We start from the raw sequence: 16,801 nt of genomic DNA on the forward strand, positions 1-16,801 counted from the left end.
TATACAGGGTAGAAAAGTGTGATGATAATGGATCATGCAAACAAACAAATCACAATTTAAAACAAACAAACAAACAAAAAACTTGAGACTTGAAACCCTGACAACTTCCTTATTCGTATCCAGTTAGAGCTATATGGGTTGATTGCAGCGACAGCCTGTTCCGAGCAGCAGGAGGAAATAAAAATGGGGCATAAATGAAAGCCAGAACATTCCAGTAAGCTCGAAATACCACAGATATATCACAGTGGCTCTTCCAAAGATGTACCTTAGCTCTGGGCTTCGAGCCCTGGTCCTCCGGGGGGAAAGATGCTTGGAAATCTGATCTGTCCTGACAGGGTGAGGCAACCCTGCATGACCTTCCCCAGGCCCCGCTGTGCCCGCTGCTCAGAGGCCAGCGCACTTCACCCTGAACTGTGAGCTTCCTTTAATTGTACACTTCACTTTCATTTTCCCTTAGCGTCCTGGGTTGGGAAACTTCTCCGTCTGTTCTGTTCTGAAAACTGGAAAGGGCCCAAATGTCATCCATAGGGGACTGGTTCAATAAAATGTGCTACATCCAAACAATGGAAAACTTGGTGCCTTTAAAAGAATGGGTTAGATTGTTTTGTACTGACTGAGGGGTATGGTCCAAGGCATAGTATTCACTTTTTTAAAAAGAAAAAAGCAAGTAAATGTAAAAAGTTATAAAGCTATATATATGTATGTGCTAATAGATGCGTGGGGGAAATCTGCAGGACTTTAAACAGGGAGTAGTGGTCACTTGCAGGCGGTGTGTGATGAAAGAAAGAATGCACCTCAAAGAACTTTCATATTCTATGTGAAAATTCTTGCCGTTTTTAAATTGTTAGAACAAGTGTGTATAAATTTTGCAATCAGAAAAAATCATGTTTCTCAGATAATGAAAAAAAGACTGATAAAGACTTTAAGACATTATATAAATAACATACGAGGATGAATCGAGTCTCAACATGTGTGTGAACGCCTGTAATATCTATGGCTGGAATTCAGCCCATGAACCACTGAAACAGTATGAAAATTTTTATGTATATTTGCATTTTCTGGAGAGAGGCTCCCTATTTTTCATCAGATTCTTGCAGGTGCCTGAGACCCAAAAGAAGGTCACAAACCAGGACCTTAGCAGAAACGAAGATAGTTGTTCCATCCCTCCATTCATTTTTATTATCATTTTATCATGAAAAATTTATTACTACTTAATTTCATAGTTCCTGCCAAAGGCCAAGTCTATAATCAGCACCGAAGTATAAAAAGCTGTAGTTCTTAGTCTCTGCCCTGGTTTAAAGGGGTTCCCAGTGCAGTAAGAGCAGGATAAAAAGTCACACCAGGCTGGTCGTGGGGGAAGAAAACTCTTAACAGGCAATGAAACCCTGCAGCCATTCAGGGATTGAGAACGGTGTCCAAGGCACAAATAACCCTGTTTTTTCCATACAGATGAGAGATTTGTGAAGTGGGGTGTGTGTGTTACAGAGTGAGGAATGGGGGTGTGAGGATGTGGGGGAGGGAAAAGTCATAGTTGCGTTTGATTTAGGGTGACCTCATTTTGTGAGTGGGGTTTACTTAATCAGTGAAACAAGATTCAATGCAGCATCATTATCTGTCAGCCTTAAATGGTTTAAAAAAGCCTTTAATTTTAAGTGCACATTAAAATATACAGCAAAATTCTTGTTGCTATGCTATATTAATACAGCCTAAATTGGGGTTAAAATTTATGTGAAACTTTGGTTTCTGATGACTTTTGTGAAGCTGACTAATCCCAAATTCCTAGGAATTACATGAGTCCACCAACTGTTTCACCATCTCTGCCTTGACACCACTGACAGCCTCCAGAGTTAAGTCCCTTACAGTTTCCATAAACCTTAAGATCAAGTGCATATCAATAACAATTTGCAGTTTAAGTGAAGAGCCATGAGTTATACCTGCACTGGCAAAATGAGGAGCATTATTGGTGAAAATTAGGAATAACACTCTACTTTCCAAATGTGCTTTCCCAGTGGTTTGTCCCTGTCAAAATAGGCCAGTTGTGGATTTAGTAATGCAATTAAAGTGTCAGATATCCCGGAGTTCTAGTGCTGACATTACCTGACTGCACAGGTTTTACAGGCAAAGAAATTGAAGGGGTTCACATAATCCACCAAAGCCCATCTGCAACCACCATCACCTAATTGTACTGATATCTGCCACATGCAAAGCACAGAACCAGGCACTATGCAAAACAAAACTGGGCTCTCCAGGAGTTTTACAGTTTAGCTAGAAAAATAAGATGATATAGATGATAGATGATATAGGTGATAGATAGATGATAGATAGATGATGATGATAGATAGATAGATAGATAGATGATAGATAGATAGATAGATAGATAGATAGATAGATAGATAGATAGATAGATAGATAGATGATTGATAGATAGATGATAGATAGATAGATAGATAGATAGATAGATAGATAGATAGATAGATAGATGATAGATAGACGATAGATAGATAGATAGATAGATAGATAGATAGATAGATAGATAGATAGATAGATGATAGATAGATAGATAGATAGATAGATGATAGATAGATAGATAGATAGAATAGATGATAGATAGATGATAGATAGATAGATAGATAGATAGATAGATAGATAGATAGATAGATAGATATAGATGATAGATAGATAGATGATAGATAGATAGATAGATAGATAGATAGATAGATAGATAGATAGATAGATAGATAGATAGATAGATGATGGATAATAGATGATAGATAGATATCAAGGAATTTGTAATAAAAAGCTAAAATAATAGTAGGTAAAAATCGTTCCACACTACTGAAATGAAAAGTCAGAGAAGTTGTGTCTCCAAGAGTGGTGAGGATGAAACTCAGGAGGAAGGAAGGATTTAAACTAAATCTTAAAGGAGTTAGATTTTGATGGTCAAAGTGCAGCATGGGTATATATACAGACTATGACAGTATTGTGGCCAAAAGTTGGAAGATGGCAACACAAGGCTTGGCTGGCAAGAGAAAGAGAGGGACAGAATTAGTAAACATATTAGGCTGAATGGACCAGTCTTGGGTAGGCAGACAAATAAGGCTGAAAAGTTAAAGTTAGCCAAATAATGACATGTGTTGAATTCTTACTATATTTAAGACACTTTAAATGCATTAGTTTATCAAATCCTCACATGAGGTAAGTATCTTTAGTCTATTAGTAAGAAAACTGAGGCACAGAAAGATCAAGTGGCTTGCATTCATTTTACCCAGCTAGTAATTGGTGGAGCCGGGATTCGAACCCAGGCAAATTCAACTCATAATCTGGGCTCAGAATCATTACATTTTGCTGACTCAAGAATAGGAGGCCCCAAAGACCAAGTTAAGGAATTTGGGCTTCAACATCAGGTGTGAAACTTGCGAGCTAGGTATCTGATGGCGCGCTGATAAGCCTATAAGCATGCCTCATCACTACTCTAAGTCCTGCTCTACAAGCACTGCATTATCTGGTGACTTTTCCAACAATGTTAACTGATAGCAACAAGTATTTATTGACCAGTTCCTTGACTACAGTACTCATTGAGATATTACAAAGTTCTTGCTTCAAACTTTATTGGGAGTGTGCACTGTATTGGTAACCCACCACCATACCTTGCCCTTTTAGTCCTCAGGACTTAATTTTACCTGTCATTCACCTCCCACTTCGGTTAGAAATACAAGTCATGGTATAAACAGAAGAATGTATGTTTATATTCAAATGTTCCCTGCACATACATAACCTTGTTGCAAGGAAAGTCACTTTTGCCAATTAATAGATTCATCCCTGAAAAACAATGTTTTCCATCTTAGGTTTATGTCTTAAAAATCAGTTGGGTTTTTCAGTTGCAGATGTACAGGACAGGACATTTGGTCCCTCCTAGGGGGCAGGGGCCAACTCTTCCTCTGTTATGCCCACAGTAGCCAAATGACTTCTTCTCCCACTGTGGAAAACCACTGAAAACTGTCTCCTAATGATTTACTGCGCAACCCCCAGCCCACAAATCAAAGAATTGGGTTGAATAACAAATAAGAAAGAATGGTGGCCAGTGGCTATGTGAAGGGGGAGTGAGTGTTTCAGTTTATTTTCTTAAACCAATTAATGATGAAGCGGCACAGAGGGAAAGAAAGACAAAACATGGCCGTGAAAGACTTTTTTCCAGCTAAATGGCCAGATATCAGATTCTGTAATAAGTACTTCCACCTATCAAAACACACACACACGCACACACACACACACACACACACTTTGAGGTAGAGGAGGAAGATATAGATCTTAAAAATACAAGGTAATATTCAGGAAGGCTTGTGGATATCGTAAAATGTTGAAACTTTAAAGGACGCTTGAAAATCATCTAATCTAGACATTGCAATCCCCGGGTCCACAAACTGTACATGACACACAGAGGTGTTTGTTCAGGCCTGCAGAATGTTGCTTGTTGTCATTGTTGTCTTTTAAATTGAACCAACATTTTAAAGTAGAGAAAATTCACAAAACAATCCAGATATGTGACTTCTCTTAAAAAGTGGAAGACTTAGCAGCCTTGGGCCCCCTTGCCCAAATGGCAGCAGTGAGCTGGAACTGAAAAGCAGCTGTCACTTTTAGAGAAGTCTTGAACTCCCAGTTTGCCAGTCCCCACTACTCCCTCTTGTTCTGGAATACAAAAGCTGGGTGTCAAAAATTTTAATAAAAATAAGAGTTTAGTGCTTATAACCACCTTGCCTAATCATGTACTGTACCTGCCAGTTCCTATAAGCATTTGAGTTTACAAGCTCTACTCTAGTTTGGTTCCCTCATTTAGAGAAGAGCAACTCAGCTAGGGTAGTAAAGTGACTTACAAAACTCATTCCATTAAAAGTAAAATTTTCATACACAATGGATCATGATCTAATGACAACTGGAGGGCATGATTTATCTTGAGGATATGATTTATTGAGAAGACATACAAAATGCTTACTCTATGCATGCAAATACTTCTAAAAATGAACAGGGTAAAAACAATACAGGGAGGATAATAGTGTCTAAAAATGTTCTCTCCAGAAAATGTAACTGATATATTGGAAGAGAAGTGACTAAGGTTTATTGGGTAATCACTTGTGTCTTAAATACTTTGCATACATTTGTATCCCATTTAATCCTCAGAGTAGCCCAAGAAGAGTGGTATTGTTAGTCCTACTTTACTAGGAAAATGCCAGGCTCAGAGGCATTCCCTAACATCAAGATGACCCAGCTAGTCAGTCAGGGACCACACTCAGATTCAAGCACTGACCAGCACATTTGTAACGTCTTTGAGAGCAGGGGACTTGGCTCGGCCATGCTCACGGGAGGATCTCATTGATAACTGTTTCGTAAGCCTGCCTGTTGCCAAAGTCCACCAAGTGCTATGTACGAGGACTTGCGTAAATGCCATAATCTGGACAACTCTAACATACAAAATTAATTCCTTTAGGCTTGTTCTGAACAGGTTAAGAGTTAAGGTTATATAGTCAGTGACCCCTAGGCAGGTGTCTGCTAAGGGAATTAATAAAATCTCTTTTCTAAATCATATCTCCCCTTTATAATTGTTATAAAAGTTAGTAGTCAAGGATTTGGCTGATATACAAGCCAAAAAAAAAGTTTGCTAATGAATAAGAATAATAATTAAAATCAAAATAAGAAGTAATTCAAGAATGAGAGCTTTTGAAGGGTCAGGAATTTGATTAAAAATTCAATTGCCTTTTTTTCTATAATGAAACAGTTCTTTAACCACAAAACAGCTTTTATAATAATGCAGAAGAGTATGGTTCCAAGTAAAACACTCCCCCATTTTAATCATGGCTATTATTTTTGAAAATGAAAATGGCTGAGGTCATTGTAATCTATTTTAGGGTTTGCATGGGTTGGTGGTATTTTTTTTTCTCTTGGCTTTGAGCTCTCCACGTTACCAGCTAAACGTTATGGGTTTTGCTATGTGCCCTTTCAAATCCCGTTCTTTTTAATAATGTTGTACTTTATACACATAAATTAGAGTGAATTCCACTCTCTTTCCTAACAACTCCAGATGGGGTCCACACTTTCAAGAGAAATAGAACTTGCCTTTTTAAAAAAAAAAAATCGTGTGTACTTCTTAGAACAAGTATGTTCCTATCTGCATTAAAATGCCGTGGATGTTCAAATGCTGAGAGATTAGTAAAAACAGGATTCATGTGGTCCTTTTCAAAACCAAACTGAAATATGAGAATAACATCTGTGTAGCTACCCCTTCCAACTTACAAAGACAGACAGAGATAAAGAAAAAAAATGCCCAGAAACAAAACTCAGTCTGAGCAGAAGTCTATATACCTACCAATACCTATGGACTGGGGGAGTTTATAGATATCCAGTTAAGAGACATCAGTGAAGCTCTCCATCCCCTGTAGGACTTAGCAGGCAAAACTGTCACATGTCTAAGGACACTACAGTTATACAATCAGGCCTCCCTTTAGATGTGATTAATATTTCACTGATTTTCTGAATTTAGCTTGGTTTTTTAGTATAATTCACTATCATGTCACACAGAGCAGCCCAAGATCCCTCTAAATAGCACCAACCCAGCTACACGAGGGAATGTTTTTGCAAGGCATACATATTGTGAAGATTTTGCCTACTAAAATGCTTTAAGCTCTGTTTGTTTGTTTATTTTTTTAAAAATCAACTTGCAAGGCCAATGTAATAAGAAGCTGTAGCTTTTATGAAAGGTGAAATAATTTTAAACACAGACACACAATGAGTTTATTTATTTAGAAACTTGTTAAAGAGAGTCTGGGAATTCAAATATTCAATGTTGACATTGTACAGAACTGGCCAGGAGCCAGAACTCAGTCTCCAGAGGGACCCATTGGACAAGGAATTCAGGCCTTTCTCTCCTCCCACTTGAGCTAAATAGGTAGAGGCCATTAGTTATACCCACAGCAATATCTGAACCACACTCAAATAAGCTGCCCTAGCCAGGGCACTTCAAAGGAGGGCAAGTGTGTTTAGCTTTTTAGTGCTGAACTAGAGCAATATGTCACACTTTTGAAAGAGTTTTGTAAACAGTTTCTTCCTTATGTAGAAACAACTCTGAAGTTTCTTGTATGGCATGTAAGCAAAGGTAATTAACAAGGATTATACTTTTTTCATTTTCTGGGGGGGAAAAAAATACCAATCTGTGTTCGAACTGGGGGTCTCAGAGAAGCACACTGCTTCTCTCTTTCTTTCTCCCTCCCTGTTTTCGGTCCCATTCGCTTATCTCTTTTTATCTTCTTCCCCACACTTGTTCTCACTACACAGCCAATTTCCTTCAGAATTCCCTGGTAAATTCAGAAGGCCAGAAGAGTGGGGGGGGGGGTCTAATTTTATAAAGAAGACGTAGCAAATGGAGTGGGGAGGAAACTAATGGTTCATACTAGGCAGCCCAGTGGAAAAGAAAAGCAGACCCCACAGACCTTTTTAGAAAGTGCCTAGAGCAGCGGCTGGAAGCCGAGGAGGGGCTCACCACCACTCCTTCGGAAAAATCCTCCTGACATCCTTATAGTGGGACTGTCTCCCCACCTCTTCCCCAGCCTCTCACTCCCCTGCCAAACCAGTCTGGGAAGGGGGGGTGCCCCGCTGGCAAGAGTGAATCAGTGAGGTGTGCCTGCTCTCCCCACTTGAGTGGGTTTCTGAACCCCGGATGTGTGACTGTGTGTGAGTGCATTTATGTGCATGTGTGTGCACACCGTCAATGCAAAACCGCTCTGAGGGAAGCAGCTTGCCAGGCACACAGTCCCTCTGAGATTGGAAAGGGAAGGAGAGTTCTGGCCTCAGCCTGGGAGCCAGGAGTTCAGCAGCTGGAGGAGAGAGGTGTGGGGGGCTGCCCTGGGGAAGCTCTGCCTCCCTACTCACTAGGGCCTCCCCCCCTCTACCATCACTCCCCATCAGGGCCCACTTCCTCCGCACCAGGCGGCTTTGAGATGAGGGATGGCAGGGTGTGCCCAGCTCTTGGGAATTGGGCTCTGCCAGGCGCTGAGTACCTTGGGAACAGGGTAAGAGCCGTTGGCCAGGAGATGACAAGTCAAGTTTCTCCACTTCAGGGCCAGCTTCCAGCAGAGACAGAGAGGAGGAGGTGGGGAGGAGGTGCGGGGACCAAGGGCACTGAGCTGGGCATGCTGAGGGCAACTCGGGGCTCTCTTGCCCTCCTTGCCCGGGAGAACAGAGCCAGGTGTCCTCAGCTGTGGCCTTCCTGCATCAGGCCACATCTGCAGCCTCGGATAACCTGGCCCCAACTTCCAAAAGTGAAATAAAATAAACTCCAAACGACAGATGTTTAAAGGGAAACTGCTTACAGAGTCATTACCTTCAACTTTTACCAAAAAAGAAGAAAGCAAAAATTACATGGAATGGCGTGTTAATTTCTACTCGATAAGCGACCTACGTGTTGCATGTCAGCAGAGGCCCCGGGCGACAGGGAGAAAGCCCGAGGGCTGAGCTACCCGGCAAAAGACACTCAGGAACACTCACACCATCGCCAAGACCTGCGACTCCTCAGCCCCTACCTACAAATAAAAACCCGAAAAAGGAGCCTTTCTTTCCACCCTTCCTGCCTCTGCAGCTAATGAACTGTCCCCTTGCACAGTGTTGAAGATGAGGGGAAATGAAAAGCGTTATTAACCTTCCCTGAAACACAGATTTTTATTTTATTATTATTATTACTATTAATTTTTTTTTTTTTGGCGAAACATACAAATGTTGCAGAAAGACTACACTCCGAGTGCCAAATGCAATAAAGAAGCCCTAAGCCAAGGTAATGGTCAAGTAATGGCAAACCAGCCGCCTTCCTAGAAGGGCCTCTGCCTCCGGCTGGCCAGTGTTTTTCCCTCTTCAAAAGCATATGAAACAAACAACTAAAATGTATTAACGAAGTTCTGTGTTTTAACCTGGGGGGGGGGGGGGGTGTTTGTTTGTTTTTTAAGGATGAAGGAAAACCTAAGTAGGTAGGCATAGGAGGAGCCCAGGCTGGAACCTGGGTGCGTTTCATTTTCACCTTAAGTGTTGGGCTGCTAAAAGGGTCCTTCATCTACCTCACCTACTTCAAAACCTCTTTTTAAACAGAGATCAAGTGTACAAGTAACAAGTGCCCCTGTCGCCTTCTGGGTCTTTACGAGACTTCTGAGGTGCCGGTAGCTAAGGGGGGTTGCTCGTTGCAATTCGTTCATTGCTGTAATTGAAACCCTGCCTGTATCACTTTAGGGAAGTGGGGTGGGGTGGGGGTGGGGGTTCCTTCGGTGTTTCGGGCTCCAGGCAAGCTGAGCCGGCCCAGCCTCACTTCTTTCCCATCGCCGGGAGGAAAAGTTGCAACTGGCATTTCTAGCACCGCCCAGGTGCCATCCTAGGTGCCCAAGAAAACGCCGGGAGACTCTCAGAACCGCAGTAGTGGGCTTAGCTTTTTTTTTTTTTTTTTCCTTGAAGATGGGAATAAAAGCCAAGGGTTTCAGGCAATACAAATGTCAATCTCCTTGCTTTCCCTTCCTTTATTTCTTTAATGAAATGGTTCATTCCTCCCAAATGATTGCAACGAATTTATCGGTTTAAACTATTGTGAGGGGTTTAAAAAAAAAACCCTTTAAGTTTGAAAATGAATTGTGCACACATTCTGGGTTTAACTTCAGGGAGTACTTTCAGGGTCTGTGGTCCCTGGGCTTGGTCCATGGGATCCTGTACGGAAGCCAGGACCTCGACAGGACTTGGCCTCCAAAGAAATGTACAAAAGACAAAAACAATAACAAGCGACTGAGAAAAACAACTGTTTCTATGTGATTTGCTTCCACTGCAATGTTTACTTTCACAATGATAAAGGTGGGTTTGTTTTTTAAAGTATGCTGGTCACACAGCACCTTCCTAACCCAGAAAGAAAGAAAGAAACGGGTGCGGACGGAGCGGCCAGGTTTTCGTTGGTTTGCGCTGCAGGGGTCACCTCCGCGCGCGCCTGGAAACTCGCGCGTTACGCGGTGCAAGTTACCAGCGCTTCGTAAACACGAAAATGCATAGTTTTCACACGGTTTCCTTTATGGCCCAGACTGTGACTGAGGCATTGCACAAAGCAGTACTTCTGTCTGAGAAATGCAGCTGCGATGGCAACAGCTGGAACAGCTCGGGCGGGGAACCTGAGGCTTAGCAAGAAAAGTTTGTGAGAGTTCGTGTCTAGTTAGCAGAAAGCGGCAGCGGCATCCTTGGAGACACGAGGAACAAAATAAATGGCTCTGCCACTGGATGAGTGACAACCATCACCAGGTCAGAAAAGGGGCTTGGTTCCTGGATGTTGCGTGGGCTATGCGGGCGGGAATATTTTAATACGACAGCATACAGCTTGGCCATGAAAACAGTTGAAAAGTTGCTCAAGAAAATTCGAAGGTTTTTTGTGTTCTGCTTTCACTTCAGCGGATACCCGGCATGAGGCGCGCAAAGGCTTCGGCTTTCATTTCACCACTTACACTTGGTTGTAACAGGCTCCCCCCCCCCGCCCCTATCCCCCCCCAATCACACACACACACACTTCTAACCTTGAGTCGCAACTGAAGTCCCCAGGCCTGCAAGCATATGTACATTTATTCCTCCTCGGATGAAAACAGAGACATCGGCCTCATTTAAAAGCAAACAGGAAAAACAGGAGTTCCACCGGCGCGCTTGGACACTGTCGCGGCTCAGTGAAATGAGCAACATCCCAAAGAGAAACAGATGGGCTGACGACCCAAACGGCCTTCTACCGAGGTCGGTCCCTGGGGCCGGGGCGCGGGGAACCCGCTGGAGGGTGAGGGAATGCTTGGGTGCGGACGGGCGAAGCCCGGGACGGCGCGCGGTGACAGCGGCCGGCGGGGAGGCGGCGCGCTCCCGCCGCCCGGGAACCTCAGGCTCCCTTTCGCGGGGCTGCCGCGCGGACACACAGGCTGCCCGGCGAGGGGCGTCCTTGGATTTAATAGGCGAGGGAGGGGAGAGGCAGAGAGCAGGGATTTCACTGCGGAGAAGCATCCCCCCCTCCCCGCCTCTCCTCTCTCTCGTCCACAAGCGGAACAATTAGAGTTCTGTTTTCAGCGAGTGGGAGAGCGAACGGCGGCCTGTCCTCTCCCGAGGCTGCTGCAAGCCCCACGTGCTGACACCTCGCGGAGGAGCCCTTCCAACGGCTGCGGGCGGCTCCGGGTCTTGGTACCGCCGAGTCCCCTTAGACTCGAGGTGGAAGCATTAAACAAACCCCGTCCTGTTGCCTACAGTCCCGACTGACGCTCGTGCCGTAACTGTCGGCTCCAAGGGTGGCGGACAAAGGCACCCAACACTTCAGCGAGAAGAGTGGGGATGGGGTCCCGCCGCCCGCGCTCGGAAAGCAACTGCCCTGGTCCCGCGTGCCGCAGGCCGCACCACGCCGAGCAGGCAGGGGGCGCCGGGGAGGGTTAGTGGCCCGAGCGCCGGGCTGAAGCCAGAAGCAGAGCGGGAGGCTCCGCAGCGCCTTCTTCACGGCCCAAAGTCCCGGCAGCCCGCCCCCTGGGGGTCACTTGGAGCCCCGCCAGCCTGAAGCTCAAGGCCCCGAGCGCGCCCTCTCGCCCCCTTCTCCCCGGCGGCCGTCGCCGCTGGCTGCGCGCCCTCCACTCCTCGATTTCCACGCGCTCGAGGAGCCTCTTCTCTCCCCACCTGCCCGCGGCTCTGCAGAGCCCGTAACTCTACTCCGCCGGGGCGCCCCCACACGGCCCGCGACTACAGCCCCCGCCCTCGTCTCCCCACTCCCCAGCCAGTCCTCCCGCCACGCCGCGCGCGCCGGAGAGCACAGCCGAGCGCACAGCGCCCACTACCGCAAGGCTGCTCGGCGCAGCCCGCCGGCCCGCGCAACTTCCAGCGGCCGCCTCGCAACTTTTCCCAACTCCACCGCGGCTCCCGCCGCCGCCACCGCGGCTCCCTCGGAGCCTACCACCCACTCCAAACCCCAGACACAAACCGAGGACCAAAACCGTTCCCGGCCCCAGCCCTCGCCCCCCCAACCTCCCGCCGCTCCCCCTCCCACACCCGGGACTAGCTGGTTGGCCAGAGGCAACTCTCCTCCGCCTGGGGGGAAGGGGAGGGGAGGGGGAGACTCTCCTCTTCTCCCCCCCCACCACCCCACCCCTTCCCGCTCACTCTCGCGCTCTCTCCTCCCTCCCACCCCAGTCTTTGCTGCCCCCACCCCCACCCCCACCCCGGGGTTGCCACAGCTGGTCGGTGCGCGAGTCTGAGGGCTGCCGGGCTCCTCCGGCGCCCAAACCAGGAGCGAGAGCGCGGGCGGCGGGCGCGGAGGCTGCGCCCGGCAGGTTGCTGAGGCTGCGCCGCGCCTGCCCTCCGCCCGGGACCCGGCGAGAGGCAGCCCCGCGCTCCCGCCCGGAGCGCCGGAGACAGACACGCAAGATGGCAGAGGAGGGGGAAAGCCAATAGAAAAGGGATATTGCACCTACTTGTGGCCAGTTTCCTTGCCCTGCCTTTGGATCTCATGCTGTGCCCAGTCCTGCAGCCGCTGGTGTGTGGTTGGGGTTTTTTTTCTTGGATCTTTTCCTTCTTTTGCTCTCCCTCCCTCTTCTCTCTCCCTCTCTCTCTCTCTCTCTCTCTCTCTCTCTCTCTCTCTCTCACACACACACACACACACACACACGCGCGCGCACACACACGCACACGCGCGCACACACTCTTTCGCACACTCTGTCTTTCCCTCTTTCACTCTCTCTCCCTCCCTCTCTCCCTTTCTCTCAATCCACACTCGCTATCTCTCCAGCATTGTCAGTTTGGACACCTTCGCACATGCGCGCTAGACGCCCCTCCAACATCTCAGCGCCGCCAAAAAAAGTTTGGAGCGATTTATCACTTTGATTTGGAGATCTTGTCAGATGGCAATCGCCGAGGAGGCGGAGAAACAGAGCCACGGGGAGGGCGGCGGGGGGCGGGGAGCGGGCGCGGGGAGCCAGAGGGGAGCAGATACCTCGCCCCCCCCCACACACACACCCCCAAAAAGAGGAATGAAAAGCCTCAGGCAGAGTGCTCATTTCGTGTTGGAATCACCAATAAGCCCGTGTCAGTCCTATTACTGTTTTTCCCACCGTAAATTGCAGGAAATTTTCTATACGGTCCGTACCAAGGCGGCGAGGCGCAGGAGGACTTTTTCACCTTCCCGGGCTAAGGAACTAGACGCGCGGGACTCTCGAAGAATGACCCGGGAGAAAGTGAGACTCATCCTGGGCTTCGGGAAACCTGACGCTGCGGCGCTGGCGACCCGGGCTCTTGCGGCTTCTGCTTTCAGCGTGGAAAGCAGAATAAATAACTGTTTCTTTCCTGATTTTTAGGGACAATAACAATGCTTGCCGCCACTCTTAGAACATCTCAGTGGCCTATTCCTACCAAATAGTAATTTTCGTCTTTGAATCCCAAGCCCGGCAGGCTCGGGCGTTTGCTACCCAGACCGCCTGCCTTCCCTGAGGTCGCCTGTCACCGCGGCCTCCCTCCCCGCCGCGCCCGCCGCAGCCCAGCCTGCCTGCCATGTTCACTCATTCGCTTAAACCCACAGCCTCCGGGGTCGTCAGAAGCAGGAGGTGGGGAAATCCACCCCCCACCCTCAAAAAGTACGCTGTTAAAATTTGCTTTTATTACAGGATTTACCAAGGAAATGGGTAGCAGAAATGTTCAAGGTAGACTCTGTTCCAGCTACGTATAGATTTTCTCTTGGTACAACCTCCTTGCATTAAACAGTTTTGTTCAGTACCTTCCATGAGCTATTTATGTCCCCATTAATATCTCTTGCAAATCCTGCCAGACACCATAAAAGAAAATTACAATCTTTCCAGCCTCCGTGCTACAACAATACATCCTTGATGTTCAAGTTAAAGGAAAGGTTAAAAAAAAGAAAACCGGGTCCCGGTGAGTTTGGCAAAGGCAGGGGAGGGAAAGGAAGATCATTGAGAATGCCCAGTTGTACCTGCTGTTGTTTATTGTCAAAACTAGGGCTGGGGGGTGTGAATGAGAGAACAGCAAGGTTCAAATCCAAAGGGCATCCATCAATGGCTCACAAATATCTTTATTTGAGAAAAATCGAAATTCAAAGGATTTACCACATCTAAGAGTGCCCACCATTTCTCTTTCCCCAAAGCTGCGTAATTCCGGGGGCACTCGGCTGTAAGATTCAGGTCCCTGGAGAGCCAAGGTACAGGTCCCAAGGGAGACAGATGTGTAATATTGAAATGTGAGGGAGCGAAGGGGGAGGGTGCAAAGGAAGGAATTACACAAAGCAGGAGTGAAACAACTTCCAAAAGAGGAGTCTCCAGTGTCCACACACGTGGGCACGGGAAAGCTCTACCATTCCTTCTGGACTAAAGAGGCAGGTGGGGGTTTTCCCCCGGTCCTCCTACAATTCCTGTTGCCCTATACATAGAGGTACATTCGGTGGGTGCCAAAGCACCAGGCACTTCAACATCCTGAGTGTGGGTGCCCAGGGATCTGTGAGTGTGAGTTGGCGGACTCCTCTCAGCTTAGCCGGAGGAGTGCCTTCCCCTGACCACTAAGTGTTCGCAGGGGGAAAAGAGAAATGAGGATTGAGAGCCTTCAGAAAGGAAGTAAAATCTCTAGGGAGAGTAGCACACTAGGCTAGCCAGCAAGAAGTTCCTAGAAACAGCTTCTGATCCGTTTAAGGGGCTCTCTGGGGACCCTCACCTAAGGCCAGAGGACAGAGGGGCCAGGCTGGAGGGTCAGGGCCCTTCCAGCTGTCAAAGACCCCAGAGGACCTTGGCTTCCAGGAGAGGAGGTGGAGTCCACGCGGGACCTAAGAGCGTCTGGGACATTTCATTTCACTTTCTCACCCCGGGGGAGCTTAAGAAATAAATAAAAGCAGCTACCGGCCTCCCCATCCACCGCTCTTGTTAATTCCTTTCATCTCATCCCGCTCCCCCCACCCTGGGGAGCCTAGATCTGGGTCCCCTCGCAGAAAGAAGGTTAAAAGGAGTGCCTGGGAGTTTTCTAGGAAACGAAGGTACCGTGGAACCAAACCCAAGATTAAACACAAAATCCACATGTGGTTGTTTCTGCTGAGAAATTATAAACCACGTGTAGGGCTTGGGGGGGGGGGGGTGGCTAGCAAAGGAACCGGGTGGCATGTGGAAGAATCAAGTCTGAGCCCCCAAATTTAAAGATCCCAGTCTTTTAAACTTTTCTGGAGGGCAGGGAGGTGGGGTGGCTTGGGGTGGGGGGAGTGAGGCACAACTGGAGCACCCTCCGATCTGGTTGTTAAAGTCCCTGGGGTCTGGGAGGCTTCCAGGAAGGGGTCTTTTGCCTGGTCTTTACAATAGTTTCGGGACAAGAATGAATCCAACCTCTTCGAACTGAAATAATAAACACAAACTTCGCCGCGCCCTCGGGCCAAGCCATTGTGAAAAGACAAGGCATTATTCTTTTTGCTGTTGTTGTTGTTGTTTATATAAAATACCCACAATATCATTACTCTTATTTTCAAACCTGAAAGCTGGATTTCTTTTCCTTTTTCTCCGGTTCTCTTTCTTTCTGGTTTTATCATTTGCTTTCTCCCCTAAGTGAGTGTTAATAAAAGAGCTAAGTTGCTAGTTCAAGTGTGTTTAACCTGATGGAGCAAACACCCAGCAGCGGTGGACCGCGCTCGCCTCCTGCAGCGCGGCGGCCCCAGCGTGCCAGCCCCGGCGGGCTCCCACTCCCCTACGCCTGGACCCCGTCATTGCCACCTGTCCCGAGTCTCAGCCGTGAGACCCAAGCAGGTGACTTTCTGTTTGGCGGCCCCAGGGGTTCCCGACACCCTCTCACCCGACGTCTAACCTGTCGCTGGCCCAAGAGAAAAGAGGCCTCCAACTAGTTGGCTGGGCTGTCCACCCCCCACTGCCCGCCTACCCCTCTCCTCCTGAAATTCGTTTCCTTAGGAGGCAGCAGCCTGGGTCCTAAATTCTAATTGCGTTTCCTTCCACGGAAGCGGGCATCCTGGAAGCAGTGCCTCCTTAGAAAGTCGGCTGCTTGGATTTGCTTGTTTTATTACTGTCATTTTTTGCTTTCTGGTTTTTGTGGCGGTTTTGCTGTTGTTGTTAGGCAAAAGCAGGGAGATTGAGGTGAGAGCTGGAAGCAAGGTGAGCCACTGAAGAGGACAACTATACCCCTTCCCCAACTATACGTCTTTCATTAATGCCACAAACGACAAAGGACCGGTTTTCAATCCATTGCACGCAACAGGAAATTTTTCCTTTCCTTGCATTATAATTGAACCAACCCCACAGCGTCTTTGGAAGAAAGTTTGAATTCTTTACGGAGCTTTTTCTTGGCCTATTGTCTTTGTGCAGTGAACTTCACATCTTGCTATTCAATCGCAAACCTATATTCTCCCGGCTACCAGCAAGATTAATTTAATCATTGTAATGCAATTATTAATACTGTTTACCCAACGCTGGGTTTCAGGTTGGCTGTTAAGAAATTAAACTCTCGCTGGGTGACCAGAGCGAGGCAGGGGTTTCTTCATGTTGAAATGAAACAGTCCTCTTTATTTAGTCTCAGAGCTCTCGCTTTTGGCCACCGGCTCAATTAGCCAAAATGGAAACAATTTTCATTCATTGCAATAACTCACTGTTCTGGAGATCGCTTTCAAAATATACACTTTATTATTATACGCTGACCTCGGTGGCGTGGAGTGGCAATAAAAGAAAGAGGCAGAGAGATCTATCTAGCCCCCTTGGGCTATAATTATTAGAAATTAATTGGGTTCAGGACCCTGGGTAGTCTAGCT

The 16,801-nt window shown here is 47.2% G+C and overlaps 1 protein-coding gene and 1 long non-coding RNA gene across 17 annotated transcripts in view; one reads left to right on the forward strand and one right to left on the reverse strand.

Annotated features, from left to right (window-relative positions):
* The window catches only part of MECOM (MDS1 and EVI1 complex locus), a 519,851-nt gene extending 506,994 nt beyond the window's left edge, over positions 1 to 12,857 (reverse strand). For 15 of the 16 annotated variants that reach the window (XM_081138849.1, XM_081138845.1, XM_081138848.1 and 12 more), the window contains exon 1: positions 12,483 to 12,857. In XM_081138849.1, the coding sequence (XP_080994975.1) occupies positions 12,483 to 12,519 (37 nt within the window). In that variant the 5' untranslated portion in view covers positions 12,520 to 12,857. The remainder of the gene's footprint in view (positions 1 to 12,482) is intronic. The other variant, XM_081138850.1, reaches the window with a different exon arrangement.
* LOC308557951 lies at positions 12,242 to 13,776 on the forward strand. The gene is made up of 2 exons (XR_013998909.1): positions 12,242 to 12,544; positions 13,131 to 13,776. It is a non-coding gene; the product is annotated as an uncharacterized lncRNA (long non-coding RNA).
* Positions 13,777 to 16,801: the final 3,025 nt, after the last annotated feature.

This window comes from Miniopterus schreibersii, assembly GCF_964146895.1.
Source record: "Miniopterus schreibersii genome assembly, chromosome: 5".
Taxonomy (NCBI): Eukaryota; Metazoa; Chordata; class Mammalia; order Chiroptera; family Miniopteridae; genus Miniopterus; species Miniopterus schreibersii.